Source organism: Bos indicus, chromosome 6, assembly GCF_029378745.1.
Source record: "Bos indicus isolate NIAB-ARS_2022 breed Sahiwal x Tharparkar chromosome 6, NIAB-ARS_B.indTharparkar_mat_pri_1.0, whole genome shotgun sequence".
Classification (NCBI taxonomy): Eukaryota; Metazoa; Chordata; class Mammalia; order Artiodactyla; family Bovidae; genus Bos; species Bos indicus.
In genome coordinates, this window is record NC_091765.1 from 116,791,411 (window position 1) to 116,817,074 (window position 25,664).

Sequence of the window (25,664 nt, forward strand, 5' to 3'; positions counted from 1 at the left end):
TTTGGCGTAATCAATGAAGCAGATGTTTTTCTGGAATTCTCTTGCTTTTTCTATGATCCAGTGAATGTTGGCACTGTGATCTCTGGTTCCTCTGCCTTTTCTAAATCCAGCTTGAACATCTGAAAGTTCATGGTTCATATACTGTTGAAGTCTTGCTTGGAGAATTTTGAGCATTACTTTGCTATCGTGTGAGATGAGTGCAATTGTGCAGTAGTTTGAACATTCTTTGGCATTGCCTTTCTTTGGGATTGGAATGAAAACTGACATTTTTCAGTCCTGTGGCCACAGCTGAGTTTTCCAAATTTGCTGGCATATTGAGTGCAGCACTTCCACAGCATCATCTTTTAGGACTTGAAATAGCTCAGCTGGAATTCCACCTTTACTAGCTTTGTTTGTAGTGATGCTTCCTAAGGCCCACTTGACTTAGCGTACCAGGATGTCTGGCTCGAGGTGAGTGATCACACCATCATGGTTACCTGGGTCATTAAGATCTTTTTTGTACAGTTCTTCTGTGTATTTTTGCCACCTCTTCTTAACATTTGCTGCTTCTGTTAGGTCTATACCGTTTCTATTCTTTATTTTGCCCATCTGCTTCCCTGGTAGCTCAGTTGGTAAAGAATCTGCCTGCAATGCAGGATACCCCAGTTTGATTCCTGGGTTGGGAAGATCCACTGGAGAAGAGATAGGCTCCCCGCTCCAGTATTCTTGGACTTCCCTCGTGGCTCATCTGGTAAAGAATCCGCCGGCAGTGAGGGAGACCTGGGTTCGATCCCTGGGTTGGGAAGATCCCCTGGAGAAGGCAAAGGCTACCCACTCCAGTGTTCTGGCCTGGAGAATTCCATGCACTATATAGTCCGTGGGGTCGCAAAGAGTCAGACACAAGTGAATGACTTTCACTTTCACTTTTGCATGAAATGTTCCCTTGGTATCTCTAATTTTCTTGAAGAGAAAATTCTAGTCTTTCCCATCTCTAGTCTTTGCCTTCTATTGTTTTCCTCTATTTCTTTGCAATGATCACTGACGAAGGCTTTCTTATCTCTCCTTGCTATTCTTTGGAACTCTGCATTCAGATGGGTATATCTTTTCTTTTCTCCTTTGCCTTCCGCCTCTCTTCTTTTCTCAGCTATTTGTAAGGCCTCTTCAGACAACCAGTTTGTATTTTTGCATTTCTTTTTCTTGGGGATGGTTTTGATCACTGCCTCCTGTACGATGTCACAAATCTCCGTCTGTAGTTCTTCAGGCACTGTATCAGATCTAATCCCTTGAATCTATTTGTCACTTCCACTGTATAATCATAAGGGATTTGATTTAGGTCATACCTGAACGGTCTAGTGGTTTTCCTTACTTTCTTCAATTTAAGCCTGAATTTGGCAATAAGGAGCTCATGATCTGAGCAACAGTCAGTTCCTGGTCTTGTTTTTGCTGACTGTGTAGAGCTTCTCTATCTTCACCTTTAAAGAATATGATCAATCTGATTTCAGTGTTGACCATCCGGTGAGGTCCGTGTGTGGAGTTGTCTCTTGTGTCGTTGGCAGAGGGTGTTTGCTATGACCAGTGCGTTCTCTTGGCAAAACTGTTAGCCTTTGCCCTACTTCGTTTTGTACTCCAAGGCCAAACTTGCCCGTTATTCCAGGTATCTCTTGACTTCCTGCTTTTGCATTCTAGTCCCCTGTGATGACAAGGACATCTTTTTTTGGTGTTAGTTCTAGAAGATCTTTTAGATCCTCACAGAAGTGTTCAGCTTCAGCTTCTTTGGCATTAGTGGTTGGGCCACAGACGTGAATCACTGTGATATTGAATGGTTTGCCTTGGAAACGAACAGAGATCATTCTTTTGTTTTTGAGATTGCACCCAAGTACTGCGTCTTGGACTCTTTTGTTGACTGTAATGGCTACTCCATTTCTTCTAAGGGATTCCTGCCCACAGTAGTAGATATAAGAGTCATCTGAGTTAAACTCACCCATTCCAGTCCATTTTAGTTCACTGATTCCTAAAATGTCAATGTTCACTCTCTCCATCTCCTGCTTGATTACTTCTAATCTGCCTTGATTCATGGACCTAACATTCCAGGTTCCTATGCAATTTTGCTCTTTACAGCGTCGGACTTTACTTCCATCACCAGTCACACCCCCAACTGGGTGTTGTTTTCTCTTTGGCTCCGTCTGTTCATTCTTTCTGGAGTTATTTCTCCACTTTTCTCCAGTAGCATATTGGGCACCTACCCACCATCTGTCCACCCAGGAATTCCATTTCTCCAGCTCTGTCCTCAGAAGTGTGTGCATAGGTGTTCAGAGAGACACTTGGGACCGTCACCATGGCTGAGGCTGCAGGGAGCTGAGGGTGGGTTCACAGGGGGCGGTTCGGCCATCACAGAGGGCGCCGCACCGTACCCGTGGGGACTGACGTGGGAAGTGCCGGGGCCCTGTGGTGGGCACACTAGATACCTGGCCGTGCGGAAGGGGAGGCAGGCGGGTGGTCCTCCCTGGGTGCTTCTGGGAAGGTTGGGCTCCTTGCAGCGCGAGCCAAGCAGGCCCCCAGGTGCTGCCACGTGGCCACGTGACCTCCCGGCACACCGGGCTTGCTTCTCAGATTTGCCGAGCGGTCCTGCCAGGCCGCCCGCCGGCACTGCGTCCCAGCGCCCTTTCTGCTTCTGTTTCAGGACAACGTGCTGAACATCATTAACCAGATTATGGACGCGTGCATCCCCCAGGACCGAGCCCCGCGGGACTTCTGCGTCAAGTTCCCTGAGGAGATCCGCCATGACAACCTGGCCGGCCAGCTGTGGTTCGGCGCCGAGGTAGCCCAGCTGTCCCTCCGTGACTGGCCCCCGTGGGCACCTACAGGCGCAGGGCATCTCCTCTCCCACGGGTGGCGGACGGTACTGAACCTGCTCCCCTGAAACTACACACGCAAATACAGACACGAGGTTTCACATGTGATTTCTATGAGGCTCTCAGGCCCCCAGACATGTGAAACTGGTTCTCTGCTACAGTAACGCTAATACTCAGACAGCACTGCCCCCGCCAAGGGGCTGTTTACTCCTGCCCGGGCTGGGGGAGCTGCCCCCAGCCCACGCTGCCACCACCACTCACGTGGCCCCTCAAATCTTGGTCTTCAGCTCCCGAGGAGGCGCCTGAGGCTCTGGAGGGAGGTGCTCCCCCCACCCCAGGCAGGACCAGCCTCGCTCTGGGCAGCGGTGTCCATGGGAGCCCCTTGCCTGGCCCCTCTCTTAGGACGCTAGCACATGCCGTCCCCCCGCCAGCTCTCCAGGACTCCCATGCCCCCATTTCTCTGCACGCTGCCGGCCCTGGGCCCGCCTGCTCCCCCATCTCAGTCTGTCCCAACCCGCTCCTCCGAACCGCCTGGCTGCAGTGTCCCCACTGGGGATGGCTCCAGATGGTGGGGGTGGCCCCGGGCAGGCTGTCTCTTCCCCCAGCCTCAGTTTTTACCTCTGCAAAGTGGGTCCCGAGGGCGGGGGCAGCTGTGGGGGCTCTGAGGCGAAGCAGGGAAGCTTTGTGGACACCAGGTGTCTGCATCTTAGAAAGGTTGGGGGATCTTGGGGAGCCGGAGGCAGCTCCCCGGCAGTGGGCTTGGGCAAGAGCAAGAGTGGGGTGTCTGAGGGGTGTCTGTGGGGCGGGGTGGAGGGGGAGGAGACAGGGGTCACATGCCCAGGAGGGCCCGGCAGAGCCCCAAACCCAAGGGCATTTGTTATCATGACTGTGATTGCTGGGCATCTAAGAGAAATCAGGAGGGAGCCGGTGCCCAGAGAGGAGGCGGCGGAAGGGGAGAGGAGGAGGGGGGAGGGGAGAGGAGGAGAGGGGACGGGAGAGGAGGGGGGGGAGGGGAGAAGAGGAGGCGGGGAGGGTCTCAGGGATGAGAGTAGGGGGTAGAGTCTCGCGGATGAGAGGCGGGGGGAGGGGTCTAGGGGATGGGAGGCGGGGGAGGGTCTCGGGGAGGCCACGCCCCCCACCCCAGACCTGTGGCCGCGGCCTCCTGGGGCACGAGGAGTGGCCTGTCCTGGTGTCACTGGGGTGGTGCGTGCTCCGTGGGCGGGCTGCCCTGACCCCTTCGCCGCCTGCAGTGCCTGGCCGCCGGCTCCATCATCATGAACCGTGAGCTGGAGAGCATGGCTATGCGGCCACTGGCCAAGGAGCTGACCCGGAGCCTGGAGGACGTGCGAGGGGCCCTGCGCGACCAGGCGCTGCGGGACCTCAACACCTACACGGAGAAGATGCGGGACGCGCTCCGGCACTTCGACGTGCTGTTCGCAGAGTTCGAGCTGAGGTGACCGGAGGCCGCCCGCGAGGGGTCGCGGCCGTGGCCTGCTGGTGGGGGACCCGGCCGTCTGTAGCCGAAGATTCCTCGAAGGGAGGCGCCCTCCCCGGCTGGCTGGTTGCGGGAGTCAGGGGTGGATGGGGGTGGGCACGGCGAGGGGAGGGGCCAGGGCAGGCGGAAGGACGCAGGGACACCCCAGGTCCCGCCCTCGCTTCTGCCCCTGGCGACCCCCCAGCGGTGAAGCCCCCCGGGCGGTCCTGTAGATGCAGGTCACCCACCGCCCCCTCCCCACCCAGCGCGTCTTTGGGCTCGCACCTGGGACACCACCGAGCCCGGATGAGGTGGCCACTAGGGTCCTGCTGGGCCCCCAGCTCCACTAAGTACGGGGAGCCCCCTCCAGCTAAGCGGGTCTGCCCTCCCCCTCCACCAGCAGCAGACGACAGGGCAGGGCCCCCTTCACCCGCCTCCCCACCCACAAGGGCTCTGGAGGTCCCGGGACTGTGGGGACTGGGCTGCAAGATGTCCACAGAAACAGACATGCTTGGGGTGCAGGAGACCCAGGAGGCCCAATGCCCGTCCACCGCTGTGCGGGTTAGCAGAAACTGCCCGACTTGTGATGGTGGGCGGAGGAGGAAGTCACATGGTTCCAGATGGTTCTCTAGGGAGCGGGGCCCACATATGAGCTTTCTGCCTTTCTCCCTGCCTGTCTGCTCCAGATTTCCCCAAGTGAGCTTTTATTACAAGAAAGGCTGGTTAGTCACTTAGGAGGAGGGGAAACCGTTCTCACCTGGGGAACGGGCCTGGATGCACAAGGCTACTCCCTCGTTCCCTCGAGGCAGGGGGGCCCTCTCGGAATGAGCAGTGGCGGCTCCAGGCCGGCGCCGCCCAAGGAGGGAGGAGCTTCGGCTGAAAACAGGAGCGGTGATGTGGGGCCCTGTGCTGTGAGCGCCTGAGAGGCGGCAGGGGGCTGCAGTCAGAGGGACCCCGTTTGGTTGTCCGTTAAGACCTTCAGGGCTCGGGGACATGGCCGGGCGCCTGGGGGTGGCCCTCACCCCGTCCCTCTGCCCGCAGCTACGTGTCGGCCATGGTGCCCGTGAAGTCCCCCCGGGAGTACTATGTGCAGCAGGAGGTCATCGTGCTGTTCTGCGAGACGGTGGAGAGGTGAGGCCCCTGTGACCCGGGGGCCCAGTCCTCGCGCCTCCCCGGCCTGGGGGACGGCTGTACCCGGGAAGGGCACCATGTCCGTGCGCCTCGTCCACCAGCCCTGGCTGCCCACCCCAGTCCCACAGTCCTGTTTCTCTGGGCCCGGAGGGTCGGTCCCGCAGGTGAAGCTCGAAGGGTCTGGGGGGCTCCAGGCTCAGCCCGAGGAGCCAGGCTCCTCACCTCCTCACCCTTCTCCCACTCCTCACATTCCCACCTCCTCACTTCCTGTCCTCCACTCCTCTTCCGTCAGGCCAGGATGGAGCCCTTGTAGGCTGGGTTTCAGGGGTGATTCATCGGTAATCTAAGCATGCCTTGTTTGGGGGCAGGGGTCAGAGCTGAAGTCAGGTTTTATGAATAGACTAAGATCGAACCTGGAACATTCCTCGTATTTGACTAGTGCTTCGCTGGCAGGTAAGTTTTGAACTTGCCTAATACCACATCATTGGAGAAGGAAGTGGCACCCCACTCCAGTAGTCTTGCCTGGAGATCCCATGGACAGAGGAGCCTGGTGGGCTACGGTCCATGGGGTCGCTAGGAGTCGGACACGACTGAGCGACTTCACTTTCACTTTTCACTTTCATGCACTGGAGAAGGAAATGGCATCCCACTCCAGTGTTCTTGCCTGGAGAATCCCAGGGACGGTGGAGCTTGATGGGCTGCCGTCTATGGCACAGAGTTGGACACGACTGAAGTGACTTAGCAGCAGCAGCAGCAGCAATATCACATCATTGGAGAAGGAAATGGCAACCCACTCCAGTATTCTTGCCTGGAGAATCCCATGGACAGAGGAGCCTGGCGGGCTACGGTCCACGGGGTACCAAAGAGTTGGACACGACTGAGCTACTAGACAACAACGTCACATCGTGAGTTTGTTAATTTTTTGAGACAGGTTGTTCACTCTTAGGCGTTGGTAGATATTTCAAATCAGCAAACAGACGGCAGGGAATCTTTGGTTTTGAACACGCTGGTGCGTGTCTGCCCATGCGTGCAGGGACGCCATCTCGGTATCCTTGGAAGTGGGTGGATGCAGGAGAGCAGTTGCTGGCTTCTCGGGGACTGTTAACGGTTCAGGGCAGCTTTCCTGCAGCACCTTTGCTCTCGGGTGCTGGATGGCAAGCTGTCCCCATCAGCCCCCCTTGGCGGGCACCTCTCTCCTGCTCCCGGCTTCCGTCCAGCGGTGGGTCAGGAAGTGGGAAGGTGGGGGAGGCCGAGGGGGAGCCGCCCGTGCCGGGCCTCTTGGAGCGGGCTCTTCCAGCCGCTGTCCTCCACGTGTCCACGTGTGAGGCCTGCATGGCCGCCCTCCTGGCTCCCGTCTGGCCATGGTCACGCCTGCTCCCTGTCTCCTCCCCGCCAGGGCCCTGGACTTCGGGTACCTGACCCAGGACATGATTGACGACTACGAGCCGGCCCTCATGTTCACCATCCCCCGGCTGGCTATCGTGTGGTGAGTGTCCCTCACGGTGCCCTGGATGGTCGTTTTGCAGAAACCCAGGGGTGCCAGGCCCCTCTGGGTGGTGGTGAGCTATGCTCATACCCCGCAGGTGGCCATCCACCCGCCCCGGAGCAGTCACCGGGCGGGCCTGCCCTTGTCCCAGCAGACAAGGAGCCAGGTGTTCCAGGCACGCCGTCACCCTGGTGTGGGAGGGACCCCCAGCCTCGACGGGGGCACAGGTGAGCGTGATAGCCACGGGCACTCCCAGCCTGGGGAGGAGGACCCCGCGCTCAGGCACAGGCGACCAGCAGGGGCTGTGAGAGCCGGCTTTGCAGGGATGAGAGGCGAGGTGCCCCTGGTTCCTGGGGAGGATGTGACGAGCTTGTCTGGACGATTCTCGGGCTGCCTGGGAGGCGGGGCCCGTGGGCTGAAGAGCAGGGGTCCTGGTGATGGGGTGGGAGCACAGCCGTGAGGGCTGGGGAGCTCTAGGTCAGGCCTTGGAGATAGCAGGGCAGCACGTGGATTCAGGCCTAAGTGGGATCTGGCTCGCTTTTGTGTCCCTGCCACTGGCCTGTGTCACGGAGCAGGCTCCTCCCCCCTAGTCACCCAATGTGCTCGGTGCCTGCCAGGTGGCAGCAAGCGAATTCCTGCAGAATTTCATTGTGTTGACCTAGCAGGACACAAAACACATATTTATGAAGCTTTTTCACTGAGGTTTTATTTTTAATCATAAAAATTTGGTACGGAGGTATATATCCAGAATTAAAGTGTGAAAGTGTTAAATCAGTCGTGTCCGACTCTTTGTGATCCCATGGATTGAAGCCCGCCAGACCCCCCTGTCCATGGGATTCTCCAGGCAAGAATACTGCAGTGGGTTGCCATTCCCTTCTCCAGGGCATCTTCCCAACCCCAGGGATCAAACCTGGGTCTCGTGTATTGCAGGCGGATTCTTTACCAACTAAGCCACCAGGGCAGCCCTATCCAGAAGTTAAGGATTGGTTAAAAATGATACTCTTGGGACTTCCTGGTGGTCCAGAGGTTAAGAATGCCCCGTTCAATGCAGGAGAATTAGGACCCAACGCACCGCAGAGCAGCTGACCCCGGGTTCCCCAACCCGCCTCTCTTCCGTCTGTTTCCACTCTGCCTTTGTGCTGTGACCAGCACATTTTCCCACGAAGTCAAGGTTCTGTCTTGGGAAATTGTTCCCCAAACACCGTTAATTGAACCACCACCATCTGGAAAGTCTCGCCCCATCTATGCAGTGCCCCGAAGGGCCCCCTCCCCAGGGTCAGGGCTCCTGGGCTGGTGGGAGGGCAGGCTGGGCCTCAGTCCCAACAGTAGGTGGTTTCAGGGCCAGTTCTCACCAACCCTGTGTCTGTGTTATATTTAAACACAAATCCGGTGTTTCCGGGCTTCCCTGGTGGCTCAGTGGTAAAGAATTTGCCTGCAAGGCAGGAGACTCGGGTTGGATCCCTGGGTCAGGAAGATCCCCTGGAGGAGGGCATGGCAACCCACTCCAGTATTCCTGCCTGGAGAATCCTATGGACAGAGGAACCATAGGATTCCTCTGTCCTATGGGTGGGCTTTGGTCCGTACGGTTGCAGAGTCTGAACACGACTGAAGCAACTCAGCATGCCAGTGTTTCCACTTTCAAGGAGGTAGATTTAACAACAGATCTCGATGCTGATTTATCTGATGGCAGCAAAGAAGTGTGCAGACATGTTTTATGATTATTTTATGATCCCTCAAACGAACACAGGCCGACCTGCTTTGAAAAGGGATGAAACCTGGGTAAACTGCACTGCATTTTCCTAACTTACTTACGATTCAAGCTCAGAGGGGAGCGCATGTGGGAGTGGCCTGGGCCGGCCACGCGGCCGCAGGGCTGAGGCCGGGCTGCTTTGTGTCCTGGATGCAGCGGCCTCGTGGTCTACGCGGACGGACCCCTGAACCTGGACCGCAAGGTGGAGGACATGTCAGAGCTGTTCCGGCCCTTCCACACGCTGCTGCGGAAAATCAGGTGAGGGGAGGGCCGTGTGCCCCTGAGCCCCTCGGGGCTGCGGCTGATCCGGGGCTGACATGACCTCTCTGGAGGAGTCTGGTCTTGCTTTGCCCTCCGAGAGCTCCAGGCTGTGTGTTTCCTCCGGGCACAGCTTCAGAGCGTGGCTGCCTTTGCACTTCTCTACGAAGCTGATTCTTTGGCTTCTGTTCACTGAAAGCCCCGGCGATGACCTCCGTTCTCCTCGGGGTGCTGGCGCCTTCACTGTTGGCTCCACTGCTGGGAGCCCCCTCTGACCCCACCCTTGCTCCCCCACAGAACAGGTGCTTGCCCTGGGCCAGTGGCCCTCAGACCCGCACACAGACGTCCTGTCCCAAGACAGCAGCCGCCCTGCTGACCGCGCGGACGCCAGGCCCCCTCTGGTTTCTCACAGAAACGTCTCTGTGACTGAGCGACTGTGAACCCGGGTGGTGCGGGGTGGACGGGGCCACACACGGCGTCCCCCGGGCCAGGCCGCCCCCCACAAGTGCTCGACTGGGGCCTGGGCCCGGGCCTCTGCTAGTTCTTTGACTGGTTTAGGGGGTGTGGACTAGCTTAGGGGGTTGACTAGTTCAGGGGTGTTGACTAGTTCAGGGGTATTGACTAGTTTAGGGGTATTGACTAGTTTAGGGTGTTGACTAATTTAGGGATGTTGACTAGTTTAGGGTGTGGACTCGTTTAGGGGGTTGACTAGTTTAGGGGTGTTGACTAGGGTGTTGACTACTTTAGGGTGTTGACTAGTTTAGGGGTGTTGACTGGTTTAAGGTGTTGACTAGTTTAGGGTGTTGACTAGTTTATGGGGGTTTACTGGTTTAAGGTGTTGACTAGTTTAGAGGTGTTGACTAGTTTAGGAGTGTTTACTAGTTTAGGTGGTATTGATTAGTTTATGGATGTTGACTAGGGTGTTGACTAGTTTAGGGTGTTGACTAGTTTAGGATGTTGACTGGTTTAGGGTGTTGACTGGTTTAGGGGTGTTGACTGGTTTAAGGTGTTGACTGGTTTAGGGTGTTGACTAATTTAGGGATGTTGACTAGTTTAGGGTGTGGACTCGTTTAGGGGGTGACTAGTTTAGGAGTATTGACTAGGGTGTTGACTAGTTTAGGGGTGTTGACTAGTTTAGGGTGTTGACTAGTTTATGGCAGTTGACTGGTTTAAGGTATTGACTAGTTTAGGGGTGTTGACTAGTTTAGGGTGTTGACTAGTTTTGGATGTTGACTAGTTTAGGAGTGTTGACTAGTTTAGGTGGTGTTGATTAGTTTAGGGATGTTGACTAGTTTAGGATGTTGACTAGTTTAGGATATTGACTACTTTAGGGCTGCTGACTGGTTTAGGGCTGCTGACTGGTTTAGGGTGTTGACTAGTTTAGGGTGTTGACTGGTTTAGGGTGTTGACTGGTTTAGGGGTGTTGACTAGCTTAGGGGTGTTGACTGGTTTAAGGTGTTGACTGGTTTAGGGTGTTGACTAGTTTAGGGTGTTGACTGGTTTAGGGGTATGGACTGGTTTAAGGTGTTGACTAGGGATGTTGACTAGTTTAGGGTGTGGACTAGTTTAGGGGTGAAGCACTCAGTTCTCCTCAGAGAACAGTGCCTCCCCCACCCTGAGGCTCACTCTGCCCCCTCTTGCCGCCCCCCACCCTCTCAGGGTGGCCTTGGCACCATCTGTGCCATCCTGTGGGCTTGGTGACCTAGGGCCTCCCTTGGCCTTCAGCAGCGGGTCCTCCAGCCAGCATCCCTGACCTCGACCCTTCCCCAAAAAGCTCGCTTCAGGTTGCGTGGTGCCCCCAGCAGTGGTGGCCTCTGTGGGCGACAGGGCCCAGCTGAGGCTCCTGTGGGGGTGGGTCGGGGGGCTGTCCGCCGAGGCTGTGTCCCTGAGTGCCTCCCTGGCCCCATCTCGGCGCACCCTGAGGCCTTTCCTCCCACCATCCCTGGCCTCCGAGAAGCCCCTCGTCCCCAGTTGTTGGTCCAGGACCCCAGGGCCCCTGCCATGCTCGCCCTGGGCCTGGCAGGACTTCCCGGCTCGGGGCGGCTTTCCTCCGCTGGCCTTCTTGCCCTTTGCCCCGTCAGGAGCCAAACGCGCTTTGAATCCAGGCAGGGAGGAGTGGCCCAGGAGATCCTGGGGGGTCAGTGGGCATCCTGAGCAGGACGTGACCCTGGACCCAGAGGCTGAGTCTTGCCCTCTCTGGGCGCTCAGCTGGGAGAGGAGACAGGGAGCAAGGGGAGAGGGTGGACAATCCTAGGCCGGGAAGGGAAGAGCAGGCCCTGAGTGGGCAGTGTCCATGGGGCAGGGTGGGCGCGTGGGGCTGGGGAGGGGCCAGGTGCTGGGGACTCTGCAGGGGCAGAGTCCAGAGCCTCGGTACGGGCGACACACTCGGCAGTCTAACAATTGGGATCGGGAGGAGGGACAGACATCGGGCAGTTTGCTGAGGCTGTATTCAGAGAAATCATGGCCAAGAGTTTTTCAAAACTGAAGAGAAATCTCTGCACACAAATTCAGGAGACTCAGGAAAACTACACGCAAGGTGAACAGAACACACACCTGGGTGTGTCACAGCAACATGGCTGAAAGCGGAGAAAACCCTTAGACACAGCCAGAGGAAAGGACATATTGCTATGAAACGAATATGAATTGACAGCTGTCTTCTCAAAACAATGAAGGCAGGCAATGAAATGACGAATGTTTAAAGTGCTGAAAGGAAAAAGCTGCCAATCAGAATTTTATAACCAGGAGAAATATTCTACAAAAATTAAGATGAAATAGTGGGCTATTCAGAAATACAAAACTAAAGAAAGTTGTTATCACCAGACTGTGCATAAAGAAAAACTAATTGCAATTCTTTCGACAAAGGAAAAAAATCCCAGATGGAAATATGGATGCAGAGGAGAGACTTAAGACCTTGATGTGAATTAATATAAATGAATAAAGGCTGTACAAAACAACAATTATAATGTCTTAGGAACTTTAACTTACGCATAGCATAGTTTAACATTTGAAAATAAAGTCAATATTTTTCTATATTAATTTTTAAATAAGAAGAAAAACCAAATCATTTTGAAAGTTACAGAAAAAGAATTTGAAAAACTTAACACCTATTTTAATCAAAACATCTCTTAGCAAATTAGGAATAGAGAGAAATTTTCTTTATCTAATGAAAGATACACACACATATGCACACACTTATGAAACTGGACGCTTACCTAACACCTTATATAAAAATTAACTCAAAATGGGTCAAAGATCAAAATGTAAGTGCTAAAACTACAAGATTATTATGAGAAAACACAGGCCATAAGCCCATGACATCACACTCGGCAGTGGTTTCTCGGATGTGACGCCAAAGGCACAGGTAACAGAAGGGAAAATAGACATACTGGACTCTGGAAATTTCAAACTTCTGTGCCTCGAAAGACAATACAATAGAGTAAAAAGGCAACCCACAGAATGGGAGAAAGTATTTGCATATCGTATATCTGATAAGGGACTAATACCTAGAATATGTAGAAAACTCCTAAAACTCGCCACCAAGAACAGCAACAAATAAACAACCCAATTGAAAATGGGCAAAGGACGTGAACAGACATCTCTCCAGAGAGGATGACCAATAAGCATATGAACAGATGCTCAACATGACGATTGTTAGCAAGACGCAAATCCAAACCTCACACCCGTGAGGAAGGCCACTATCAAGACAAAACAAAACCTAGAAAGCAGCAAGTGCTGGTGAGGACGTGGAGAAATCGGAGCTCTTGCGAGCCGTTGGTGGGAATGCAAAATGGTGCCGCTGCCATGGAGGTTCCTCAGAATATTAAGAGAGAACTCCCATGAGATCTGGCAGTTCCTCTTCTGGCTTTTTACCCAAGAGAATTGAAAGTAGCATCTTGAAGAGATATCTGTACACTTGTGTTCACCGCAGCATCATTCACAGCAGCTAAGACCTGGAGGCAACTGTTGACAGATGAGTGCACAGGCACAGCGTGCTCCAGCCTTACACCAGGATGTGATTTAGCCTCGAAAAGGAAGGGGACTACAACACAGGCTACAGCATGGATGAACTGTGTGGCCATGCTCAGTGACCTAAGCCAGTCCTAGAGATAGTGTATGATCCCAATGACGTAAGTTCCCCAGAGTCCTCCAGATACAGAGACAGAAAGCATAAATGGTGGTTGTCTGGGGCTGGAGGGAGTGGATAACGTTTCACGTGGACAGAGTTTTAGTTTTACAAGATGAAGCACTAGGGGATGGATGCGCAGCAATATGAATATATTTAATACTGCTGAAAATGAAAGTCGCTCAGTCCTGTCCAATTTTGTGACCCCATGGACCATACAGTCCATGGAATTCTCCAGGCCAGAATACTGGAGTGGGTAGCCTTTCCCTTCTCCAGGGGGGTCTTCCCAACCCAGGGATTGAACCCAGGTCTCCCTCAATGCAGGTGGATTCTTTACCAGCCGAGCCACCAGGGCAGCCCTGGTGAATACCACTGAACTGTCCCTTAAAACGGTTCAGGTTCTGAGTTTTATGTTACATGTATTTTATCACAATAAAAAAATTTAAGTATTATTTACAATAGTGTCAATAAATATTAATCACTTAAGCATAAATCTGAGATGTCTGAGACCTCTACTGAAAGTTACAAAATGGTTTTGACCCCAAATTTTAAAGACCTAAGTAAATAGCTCTTCATCTTCAGTGAGTGGAAAACTCAATACCAAGAGGATATCAATGATTCTCAAATTAATCTCTGATTTCAATGCAACTTCAAACAAAATCCCAGGAGGCTTTTTCTTTTGTGGAACTCGACAAACTAATTCTAAAATTCACATAGAAAGGCACAGGGCCTGGAATAGCCAAGAAAAAAACAATTGCTGGAGAAAAAGGCCAAAGAAGAATATCATCGCTCTGTTCCGCTCTGAGTTTCGTTTGGGTAGTTTTCACAGACAGAGAAAGTGATGGCACCCACTCCAGTGCTCTCGCCTGGAGATCCCAGGGACGGCGGAGCCTGGTGGGCTGCAGTCCATGGGGCCGTGAAGAGTCGGACACGACTGAGCCACTTCACTTTCACTTTTCACTTTCATGCATTCTTGCCTGGAGAATCCCAGGGATGGGGGAGCCTGGTGGGCTGCCGTCTATGGGGTCGCACAGAATTGGACACGACTGAAGCAACTCAGCAGCAGCCGCAGTTTTCAGAGACGGTGCTGATGTGACCAAGCTTGTGAACACATGTGCATTTCTGCTGAGCATCCTTCATAAAAAAAGGGCACAGTTGGAGGTAGTTCCTGTCATAAATTGTAGTCTTGCTGGCAGAGGTGTAGTGCACAGCGCCTTTGACAGAACAGAGGGTCTAGAGCGACCAACACATCATTCACGACAAGGATGATGCCAGAACAGTGGAGAATGGCTGGCTTTTTCCAATGCACAGCTGAACCAGTAAATATCCACACGAGGATAAAGATCCTTAATACACTCAAATGTGCTCACTTGCTCAGTCGTGTCCGACTCCTTGTGACCCCATGAACTGTAGCCCATCAGGCTCCTCTGTCCATGGAATTTTCCAGGCAAGAATACTGGAGAGAATTGCCATTTACTTCTCCAGGGGATCTTCCCAACCCAGGGATTAAAGCCGCATCTCTTGCGTCTCCTGAATGGGCAGGCGGATTCCTTACCGCTTGCACCATCTGGGAAGTTACTACACTGGGGAGCATGTCGATTCTAGGTTGATTACAAGCACAAGGGTGAAGAGTAAAACAACCCTTTCAGAGGGAGAAACTGGGTACATCTCTGTGTTCTTCGAGTAGGCAGAGAGTCCTCCAACAAGGCACCGGAACACCGACCACGGAGAGAAACACGACATCTCTGTGTTCTTCGAGTAGGCGGAGAGTCCTCCAACAAGGCACCGGAACACCGACCACGGAGAGAAACACGACATCTCTGTGTTCTTCGAGTAGGCAGAGAGTCCTTCAACAAGGCACCGAAACACCGACCACGGAGAGAAACACGACATCTCTGTGTTCTTCGAGTAGGCAGAGAGTCCTCCAACAAGGCACCGAAACACCGACCACGGAGAGAAACATGACATCTCTGTGTTCTTCGAGTAGGCAGAGAGTCCTCCAACAAGGCACCGAAACACCGACCACGGAGAGAAACATGACATCTCTGTGTTCTTCGAGTAGGCAGAGAGTCCTCCAACAAGGCACCGGAACACCGACCACGGAGAGAAACACGACATCTCTGTGTTCTTCGAGTAGGCAGAGAGTCCTTCAACAAGGCACAGGAACACCGACCACGGAGAGAAACATGACATACTCAGCTTGACGGAAATTAGAAACTTGAGTTTGTTCAAAGACACCATTAAGAGTGAGAAGGCTGCAGAGCTGGAGATGACACCCAGTGAAGAACTTGGATCCAAAATTACATAAAGAGCTCCTGTCAATCGGCAAGAAGAGTTAGCCCAACAAAAATGGGCGAAAGTCCTGACAGGCGCTTGAGAGAGGCCTCCGGGGTCGGTCGGCGTGTGAACGGGGGCACGACCTCCCGAGTGAGCAGGCCAAAGTGACTTGAAACCACAGTGAGGGTGCACTGCACACTCAGCAGAGAGGAGGAAGTGGAGAAGACTGAGTGCCCTTGGGCTCTGGGCGGGGACTTGCTCCTCACCAGCCCTTGGCACCCTGGCCTGCAGAAACGCTCCCCCACGGCCCCCAGGGTAGGGGCTCAATCATGTGGGTCTGGCAGCCAGGACCCTTCGGGTGTAGAACAGCTTCAGAGGTGACCTGCGGGGCGTTTCCACTGGGAGAGACGGAAGGATTTACAACGACTACACGTCTCACCAGAGAGGGTTGCCAGGGCTGGCACGGCGAAACGGCAGCAAGTCCGATTAAATTTGAATTTCAGATACACGGTAATACTTTGTTAGAGTAAATATGTCCCCAGTGGGGGCCATTTGGGACACACTTACTCTAAAAAACACTCATGCACTTTTTAAGTGTTTGTTCGGACTTCCCTGGCGGTCCCGTGACCTAAGACTCTGGGCTTCTAACACAGGGGGCCTGGGTTTGCTCCCTGGTCAGGGAACTAGATCCCACAGGTCTCAACTAAAGATCCCACAGCTGCACCGAAGATCAAAGTTAGCCACAACTGAGACCCAGCATAGCCAAATAAATAAATACAAATAAAGCTTTTTCAAAAAAAGCCACTTCTTCTTTTAAAAGAAAGTAAGTGTTGCTTACCTGAAGTTCCAACTTAACTGGGTGTCCAGTGTCTCTTCTGGCGCCTCCTCACACATCCAGCACCGGCTGACAGCCTTCCGCAGAGCAGTGCAGACCGAGGAGTAGTCCAGAATGTAGAGGTGGCGGGCCTGGGAGCAGGGTGGGCCACGGAGTCCATCTACCTGCAGAAGAACAGGTGTGATCACTGCAGGGACTGTGGGGTGGTCAGGTCAGGGAGTGACGGCACGTGGGGGCTCCTGGGAGCATGGTGAGTGCTGTATTTCTTGATCTGAATGCTGCTTGCAGAGTGTGTTCAGCTTATGAAAACCCGCAGCTGAGCGGTTCTGAGACATGGGACCTGTAGGACCCACGCTGGGCTCATCCCAGTCGGTCTCATTAAATCTACTCCACCTCGAGTTCAGTTCCGCTTCCTCCAGGGAGTCTCCAGGTTGTCCGGTGCCTCCTTCTGGCGGGCATGTTCCTCTGCTGCCGCCACCGTGATTGTATTTCCATTTTCACTCCTAAGTGTTTGTTTGTTATCTGCGTCTTTCTTCCAGAACTCATACGGGCAGAGACCATGCCAGTCTTCCTGTGTGTCACCCTGGGCCTGGCACAGAGACAGTGCTCAGGAGTATTTGTTGAACCAAAGGATGAAAACCTATATGTTAAACCAACATGTACCTTTTCACTAGCAGGTTTTACTAATGCAGTTATCACTGAGAATCAGGGCTTTCTTGTTTTTCAGCAAGAAGCTTCAGAATCTCATTTTAAAGGAAGAGCGTGTTCTAGAATCAGCCCGCCACCCCAAAGGACTGTTGTCCTGACCCAAGGCCCTTGGGGCCCTGGAGGCATCGACACCTTGCGGGGATCACTGCAGGCACCACTGGTGCCCAGGCCCCTCGGCCTGGGGGCTGGCGGGGGGTCGCCTCGGGGACCCTCACTCTTCCTTTGTGCCTTGGCCCTTGTAGGGATTTGCTGCAGACCCTGACGGAGGAGGAGCTGCACACGCTGGAGCGGAACCTCTGCATTTCCCAGGACGTGGAGTTGCCCGTCCGGGCCGACGCCCCGGCGCCCCCGGCCCTGGCTCCGGCCGAGCCCAGGCGCGCGGACGCGGAGCTGGCCTGCTCGGTGCAGAACGACGACCAGGAGCTGGAGCAGCTCAGCCGCCTGGTGCACAGCGCAGGGGACGCCATGGCCTCCCTGCTGTCCCCGCCCAGCGCCGGCCCGTCCCCCGCCCACAGGCCGGGCGCCGCGGCCAGCCCCCGCGGGCGGGCGTCCCCGGGCCGCGCGCAGCTACCCCCCGCCGGCGACGAGGAGGAGGGGCGGGTGTTCTTCATGGAGGACGTGGACGGGGCGGCCGAGGCCCCGGGCGGAGGCGTCGACCCCCAGGAGACGGGGCAGGGCCGAGAGGCGGGGGTCGGCTCGCCGGCTTCGGCCAAGCGGGAGGACTCGAGCAACAACAACAGCGTCGAGGGCGCCGCGCTGAGGGCGGCGGCCCCCACCTCCTGCAGCTGCCTGGACTCGCGGCCGCACCTGGACGGCTGGGAGGCGGGCGCGGAGCACGCCGAGACGGCCGAGCTGATCGCCCACCGGACCGGGGGCATGAAGCTGTCGGCCACGGTCATCTTCAACCCCAAGTCGCCCGCCTCCCTGGACTCCGCCCTCACCCACCCGGGAGTCCCGGGAAACGGCGTCCCCGCGGCGGCCGAGGGCACGGCAGGCGGCCCCCACAGACTCAGCGCCACGGCCACCAACTGCCTCCTGAACTCCTGCGTCTGCTGCGCGGGCTGCGCGGGCGCCGGGGAGGACGCGGCCGCCCAGAGTCTGCGGGGCAAGTGCGGCTCGGGCGGCGTCATCCGCTCCGCCAAGGTGGGCGCCAAGGGCTCCGCCGCGGGGCCTCTGGAGGCCCTGCCTGCGGGCGGCCCGGACCCCGCGCCCTCCGAAGACGCCCCCGGCAGGCCGGAGCCTGAAGCCCCTGCTTCCGACAAGTGCCTGGCACACAGCTCAGGACCCCCGGGGGACGCGGCAGACAGGCTGTGCGGAGGGGTTGACGGCTCCCATCAGCAGGAGGAGGCCCCGCAGGAGCAGCCCCCGCCCCCGGCGGGCCCCAGGTAAGGGTCCCCGGACTCATCCTCTGTTCGGGTTAGCGGCGTCATGCCCTCCTGCGCGAACGTGCCCATTGAGTCCCACGGAGAAGTGTCCCCAGGGGCCTAGACCGCCTTGTTTCTGGCCTTACGGGCGCCTCCTGGCAAGCAGGCGCAGCCCCGGGCCCTGGTCAGCCCTCCGCACTGCTGTGCCCGGCGTGGGCCCACTGCCCCGGGGCCACGCCCCGCCCCCCCCTCCCCCCGACTGACGCGGCTGCTCCCCTGGCCTCAGTCAGCTGCACAAATTCACAGCCTGGGCGTGTGGCCCCGGGGGCCACGGTGGGATTCGGAGACCCGCCCCTGCCCTTGGCGGGGTTCCCAGGGGTCCCCTTGTCTCCCCCTGCAGCTACCGAGCAGGCGAGGCGGGCAGGCCGGGCAGGAGGGGCCCTGGCACCCACACGCCTACGTCCCCACACGACAGCCTGGGCTTCGACTGAGTGGAGTAGATCCAGCCATCACAGCCCATGCCCTCTGCACGCCCCCCATCCTGGGCCTCAAGGAAGGAGGTGCTGGGGGCCCATATGTGGCCATCCCTCTGTCCTCTCGCAGGAACCCGGCCCCAGGGCTCCCATCCTGGCTGCACTGTGTCTGACGGGAGTTGGGAGGTGGAGAGGCCCCCACCAGTGGCCGTGGGAGCCGTGCAGGGAAGGAAGCTGGACACCAGGGGAGGGGTCTCTGAGCGCAGGGGCAGACGCCCTGTAGGCGCCCCTCCCTAGAGCTGCAGGTTCTCCCGGCAGCGGGCAGAGGGCTGGCAGGACCCCTGGGGGTCAGGGCCGCTCTCCTCTCTTCCTGTGTGGAGCTCTGCTGCTCCGTGCCAGCCTTTCCTGTGTGGGCATCACCCCCTAGCCCCTGGCAACCAGGAGTCTACTCTCTGGCCCCGTGAATTCGCCTGTTCTGGACGCTCCGCAGGGGCCAAGTCACTCATCGTGTGAGCTTTTGTGCCCGGCTTCCTTTGCTGAGCATTGTGTTGTCAAGGTGCATCCTGCGAAGGGCTGTCACGGGTGTCAGGACTTGCTTCCCGTGGCCGCCTCGTCCTCCGGGGGGACCGCGCTGGGCTCGTGTGTCCAGGGCGTGTGCTGTGGTCACTGTCTGGGTGTTGTGAGTGCTGTTGCTGTGACCACGTTTGCGTGCGGTCGTGCGAGTCGGTTCTCTGGGTGTCCTCCAGGAGCAGAGCTAGCGCCCCACATGGGCCCTCTGCCGGGTGCTGTTCCCAGCATCTTTCATTGCCTGGTCGTGTGCGAGGCTCCTGTTTCTCTACACCCTCACCGACACGTGTTGTCTAAGATGTTTTTACCAGTTCTTTCGACCTTCGGGCACATCCCTCTAGAAGATAGAGCCAAGTGACTGCTTTCAAGTCACTTGACATCATTCTATCTGTAGTCATGCCCCAAATCTTACCCACAATAGGTTAATTTGTTCCATTTGGCATGAGACGTAGAGATAGTCCCATTTGCATTTAACTTTATAATTACGTGAAATGTTTGCATGGCTCCCAGACAAATTTATAAAATAAGTTATACCCAGAGAAATCTGTTCCTCCTTATTCTCCCCCTGCTCTAAAGTTACGGTTTTCAAATTTTTTACAGCTTATAAAAAACAGAAGCAAAGATGTATACACAGAGAGAGACACAGACACACACATAGACACACACACACACACACACAGATTAGACACACACACACACCTATACAGACACACAGAGACAGACACACACACCTATACAGACACACAGACAGAGAGAGACACACACACACACACAGATTAGACACACACACACACCTACACAGACACACAGAGACAGAGACGCACACAGAGACTTAGATACACACACACAGACACAGAGACACACACACACACACACCTACACAGACACACAGAGACAGAGACGCACACAGAGAGTTAGATACACACACACACACACAGATTAGACACACACACACACCTACACAGACACACAGAGACAGAGACGCACACAGAGAGTTAGATACACACACACAGACACAGAGACACACACACACACAGACGTAGACACGCACATGCACAGACAGTGTTTTCCCCTCCTGTTCTTTGGCAGAAGGCCTCGTCCTTCCCACTGTGCTTTCCTAACCCTCTAGTCTGCAGGCCCATCCGCGGCAGTTTCTAGAGATGGCCCCGTGGTCAGTTTTGTCCACGTGGGACCTCGCTGTGTGGCTGGATCACCGTGCAGTCAGGCCTTGCAGTTTCTAGTCTTGCTTCTACAGACGGCGCTGCAATGAACAGCTGTTTCTGATGAGGCCCTTATTTAGGGCCAAGCCCGGCCTCATCGCGTCCAGTGGAACAAATGATTGTCCACGACCCAGGGACAGTGTCCTCCCTTGGGGCCTCCGACTCAGTGGCCCAGAGCTGATCGGTGAGTGAATCGTTTTTTGCAAGGGTGACATGAAACCATCACAGACTCTTTGACAAAACACGCGGGCCTTTCAGTTGCTGATCCCCCTTTTCCTGCTCTGCGTCCAGGTCTGACGTGTCCCATCCCGGACACTGCTCATTCACGCCTCCCAGCAGCTCCCAGGCCTCCCCTGGCTTGGCGCAAACGCGGAATTCCGCTGAGCTGAGAAGAGGAAGCCTCCTCCAGGGAGCCCTCGAGAGGCAACTGCCGTCTCCCAGGAAAGCGTTTCCTGCAGACGCTGGAGCCTGCGGGCCGCGGAGATCAGGGCTGGTGGGCAGGACCGTGGACAGCGGCGCCCAGGGCCCTGCGCTGCGCCGGGAGTCGGGTCAGCAGGTGGCGCCCGTCCCCACCGCGGGCAGCGCCGACTTCGGGCGCGTCATTCATTCATGTCACAGGCGGGCGGCTGGATGACTGAGCCAGGTGCGGGAGAGGTGGTCTGACCTCGCGGAGCATGATCTGACTCAAGTGGAGGGACAGAGCACCGTGGTTGGGACGGACAGACAGACAGACACAAGCGATCACCCTCAGCAGGATCACTGCACGTCAGATGCCGAGGTCGCTGGCGCCGCTCGGTGGTGTCCGTGCCGTCTGTGTGCAGCTCCTTGTGGACGGGCTCGCGTCTGGGCTCGCGTCTGCCACCCGTGACCCCTCCCCCCTGCAGAGGGAGAGACGGAGCCGCGAGGTGCTGGCACCCCGCTTGCCCCAGGGCGCCCACCGGGGTCCCCTTGACCTGCCTGAGCGAGAGCCTGTCGGCCTAGCGGTGTCCTCCGTGGTCGTCCCTCAGCCGTGACGAGCCGTCATCACAGGTTGACCGTGAGGCCGGCCGGTCCACCAGGTGCCCCTGTGGCCCTGCCACACGCGGCAGGACAAGTGACCACGGGCGCAGCCCCGTGTGCGAGTGAGACGGGTGCAGCCTCAGGCCGCTGTGCCACCTTCAAGCAGGGTGCCCTGAGCCATGGCCGCCACTCTGCTTTCAGGGCCAAGCGCCCAGGAGCCGCCCGGAGTGTTGTCTGCCTCTCGAGCAGCCCCCGGCCTCTGGGTGGAAGGGCAGGGCTGCTGGGGAGCAGACACAGGCCCGCAGGTGGGTCCTGGAGCAAGGCCCAGGCTGGGAGGACCCCACACACGTCCCCCCAGCCCACTGCGCACAGGCCAGTTCCCCTGCTGCCCAGGGCAGGGGACGCTGCCCCTGGCACAGTCCTGGGCAGAGTGTTCCAGAGCCAAGTGTCCTTCAGCTCTTCTCTTTCTACGCCCTTTTCTTACCCTTTCACTGCTCAAAGATAGCCTTTAAACTCAGTACATTTAAAAGCTTGCTGTTCTCCATCTAGACGCACCTCCTCATCCGGATCCTTCCACGTCCTCGAGCCAGCAGGAGAGCTCATTGTCTAGAAGATGAAAACTCGCCCTGACTCAGGTCCGCTCCGTCTTTTCTGTGGACACTTTACTAAAGCGTGCTTACAGCTTTCCGCCCCCTTGAAGGGGCTTCCAAGTGGCTAAGGGGGCCAAGGATCTGCCTGCAATGCAGGAGGCACAGGAGACTCGGACTGGATCCCTGAGAGGGCAGGATCCCCTGGAGGAGGGCGTGGCGGCTCACTGCAGTATTCTTGCCTGGAGAACCTCGCGGACAGAAGAACCTGGTGGGCCGCAGGCCATGGAGTGGCAGAGAGTCGGACACGACTGAAGTGACTGAGCACACACGCCTTCTTCAAAGAACAACACTGACTTTCTTGTTTCTGATTATAATTGTGGCCCATTGGGGTTCATTGTAGAAGCTTATGGAAACATAAAAAAGAGCAAAAGAAGGAAATAAAAACCGTTCCAAATAGGATGATGAGCAGTTTTTTTTTTTCACTGAATATTATGATCATTTATCTGAAAAATTCATTAAAACACAATATTCATAGAATCGTACTCTGTTGTAAGCACATGTTAATTGTTTCCGTGTTTTATCCGTGTGTGGTTGGCCTGTGGTCCCTCTCCCTAAGATCCTGCCTCTGCCTCTTGGAACCGGCATCAGGAGGAGAGTCCCCCCGGTAAAGGCAAGTCTGCAGCCCCTCGGCAGTGGCCGCGCCCCGCGGCGCAGCCGGAACCCCCAGGCTGCCTGGCTGTCTTGGGAGGCAGAGTGGAGCTGGACGCTCTGGTCTCCTTCTCTCTGGTGGTCATGTCCCTGCGTGCCTCCTCCTGTCTCTTCTGCAGAGTGACTTCCCGCCTTTTACCCGTTTGGAGGTTGGGCTTCCTTCTGGCTGGGGTCTTTGCTGCAGCTAGCTTTCCCCAGTTTGTTACTTGCCCTTTGGCCTTATTTGTTGATGTCATTTTAAAATATTAATTTTATTTATGTATTATTTATTTTGGCTGTGCTGTTTGTTGCTGCGTGGGCTTTTCTCTAGTTGCGGAGAGTGGGGACTACTCTCCAGCTGTGGTGTGCGAGCTTCTCATGGCAGTGGCTCCTCCTGTGCTGAGCACAGGCTCTAGGTCTCCCGGGCTCCAGAGCACAGGCTCAGCAGCTGTGGCTCCTGGCTTAGTTAGGCCAGAAGAAGATCCCACGTGGGATCTTCCCAGACCAGGGTTCCAACCCGTGTTTCCTGCATTGGCAGGTGGATTCTTTACCACTGAGACATCAGGGTAGCCCTGTTAATGTCTTTTGATTTCTAGATCCTTTAGTTTTATTTTGTGGAATTAAATTTATGAGCACTCTAGAGCTTCATGTTCTCCACCTCTCTCGTTCCTCTCCACCCCAAGGCTGGGAGACATTCCGCTCACGCCTCCCGGGTCTCTGGGGTTGCCTCTGCTCTCCCCTGGCGTGGTGAGAGGCCCAGGCTGGTGTGTCTTCTGGGGCCGTCTGCACCCCCTGGAGAGGGTGGGGCAGTCGGGGCCGCTGCCGTCGTGACGCACGGGCAGGCTCGCCTGGGTGCAGGCTGAGAGCCTTGGCGCCCCCAGAAGGCCAGGTCTGTCCTGCCTCGCTCAGATCCATGGCTGGTGGTGCCCCTGCCCCCAGCTTGGGGGCTCCCGGCGGTCCTTTGGGGTGGAACGACGGGACTCCAGCAGGCAGGCCTCTGGCCACGTGCTCCTCCCCGGCTGTGCACGGGCGGTCGAGGGTGGACCCTGGGGTCATCTGCCCCGGGGGCCTGTCGGCCCTCGGTGCTTCCCTGCAGACGATGGTCCAGGGAGGGAGGCGCCTGTGGGCCGCTGGTCACCCGCCTCCCTGAGCCTCAGTTTCGCCATCTGCAAACTGGGCCCACAGCGGTCGCCCCTGCGCCCGGCGCCGTGAGGAGGTGCCGTAAGTGACCAATCCCTCGTCCCTCCCGTCTCAGCGGCCTGCGTGCGTGTCTGCATCGCTCTCTGCCGTCCTGCAAACTCCCCGCCCCCCGGGCTCCGCAGGCCGGGTCCCTGGCTGCCAGCCGTCCTGACCGCCCTCCCCGCGCCCGCCCGGCCTCACTGCTCCCTGGCCTCGCCTCCGCTTCCTCTTGCCCCCCGGGCGCAGTGACAGCGGGACAGGGTGACCGACATGTCGCCCCAGCGTTTCTCCCGTGCAGACGGCTCTGCGCCTCCCCCAGTGGGCGCCCGGTCTTCCTCTTTCCTGCGGCCCTAGGTCCGGGTGGGGACTGCAGGGGCCTAGGGGTGCCCGGGGTCCACCCCTGAGCAGTGGTGACTGCAGAGAGGCAGCCGCATGCTGTGTACCCTGGAGCCACTGGCCACTTCCCCACACAGAGGGGACTGCCGGCGGTCCCCCCAGGGGAGTGCTGTGTGCCCTCCCCTGGGGGGACCCTCCCTGAGGGGAGGTCCCGGGAAGCCCTCCCCGAGGCCCAGGGCTGCCCTTCTGACCTGCTGAGTCCACACAATGCTTAAGCCCCTTTGGCCCCTGCGGCCTGGAAGGATGCGCTTCCTTCTCCAGCTTCCGGTGCTGGCCGTCGGGGCTGTGGAGGGCACGTCCTGCACCCAGGGTACTGGGCAGGTAGCCCAGGCTTGGCACGGTGGCCTGACTGCTCTGTGAGCCAGGGCTCGGGGGCACGGCCTGGCCCTGCCCACCCCTTTGTGGAGGGTGCTGGGGGCCCCGAGAAGACCACCTCTGGGGTGTGGTGACAGGGCGGGCCCGGGTCTAACTCCAGCCAGTCCTGGAGGCTGTGTGACTCGAGGTCCCCCCTGCCCGCCCACTGCCCGGTTCCCTCCCTCCCGGGCCTGCACATCACTGCCGCCCGGGTCACAGAGCCCCTCTGGGGCTGGTGGCGGGCACGAGACTGAAACCCATGGCAGCTGTCCCCGCCGCCACACGGAGCCCCAGAGTCTCCCACCCACGTCCTGCCTCTGGAAGCAGAAACAAGAACGATTGAGCAGTTTAAAAATAGAGGAGAACCTGGAATTAATTAGCCTCTTGAAAACCAGATTAGGCCTCATGACGGTCATCAAATCAACTGTTCACAAATGCAGGGACCCCGAGGAGGGGGGACGGGGGGAGCTGGGAGACTGGGACTCGAGTACACACGCCTGATGCTGTGTATCAGGCGGGTAACCAGTGATAGCTAACGTACCGTGGTGACCCTTCCTGAGCGGGAAGAAGGCCCGAGAGGGACACGTGTGCACGTGGCTGATTCCCTTAGCTGTGCGGTGGAAACCCACACGAGACCGTGACGCAGCTATGCTCCAACAAGAAACGTTTAAAGATCACTGGTTCCTAAGTAACAGGGCTGTGCCGGCCCACCTTGGGGGAGCGCGTGAAGCCAGGCTGAGTGGGTGGGGGGCCCGAGGGGCGGGGCTGGCTGCGGGGGGTCCCCGGGAGGGGTCTGCCCTTCTAGACGGGGCCTCCCCAGTGTCTGGCTTTCTAACTAACTCGCAGCCAATGGTGAGCGGCCGTGCTCTGGGCCTGGGGGCAGACCTGGCCGGGGTCGCGGCCACCGTGGGGGGCCAGGACTGAACTGCCAGGAGCCGCCAGGACGGCTCCTGCCAGCGCTG

General features: G+C 56.9%; 1 protein-coding gene across 3 annotated transcripts in view; it reads left to right on the plus strand.

The window, feature by feature from the left end:
- ZFYVE28 (zinc finger FYVE-type containing 28) overlaps positions 1-25,664 on the plus strand; it is a 99,187-nt gene that overhangs the window by 51,372 nt on the left and 22,151 nt on the right. Inside the window, exons 3-10 of one of the 3 annotated variants that reach the window (XM_070791916.1) lie at positions 2,660-2,797; positions 4,082-4,284; positions 5,347-5,436; positions 6,833-6,922; positions 8,829-8,930; positions 17,116-18,258; positions 20,533-20,681; positions 20,789-22,543. In XM_070791916.1, the coding sequence (XP_070648017.1) occupies positions 2,660-2,797; positions 4,082-4,284; positions 5,347-5,436; positions 6,833-6,922; positions 8,829-8,930; positions 17,116-18,258; positions 20,533-20,681; positions 20,789-20,886 (2,013 nt within the window). In that variant the 3' untranslated portion in view covers positions 20,887-22,543. Of the gene's footprint in view, positions 1-2,659; positions 2,798-4,081; positions 4,285-5,346; positions 5,437-6,832; positions 6,923-8,828; positions 8,931-17,115; positions 18,259-18,637; positions 20,682-20,788; positions 22,544-25,664 lie in introns of those variants that run through there. The other 2 variants (XM_070791918.1, XM_070791915.1) reach the window with 2 other exon arrangements.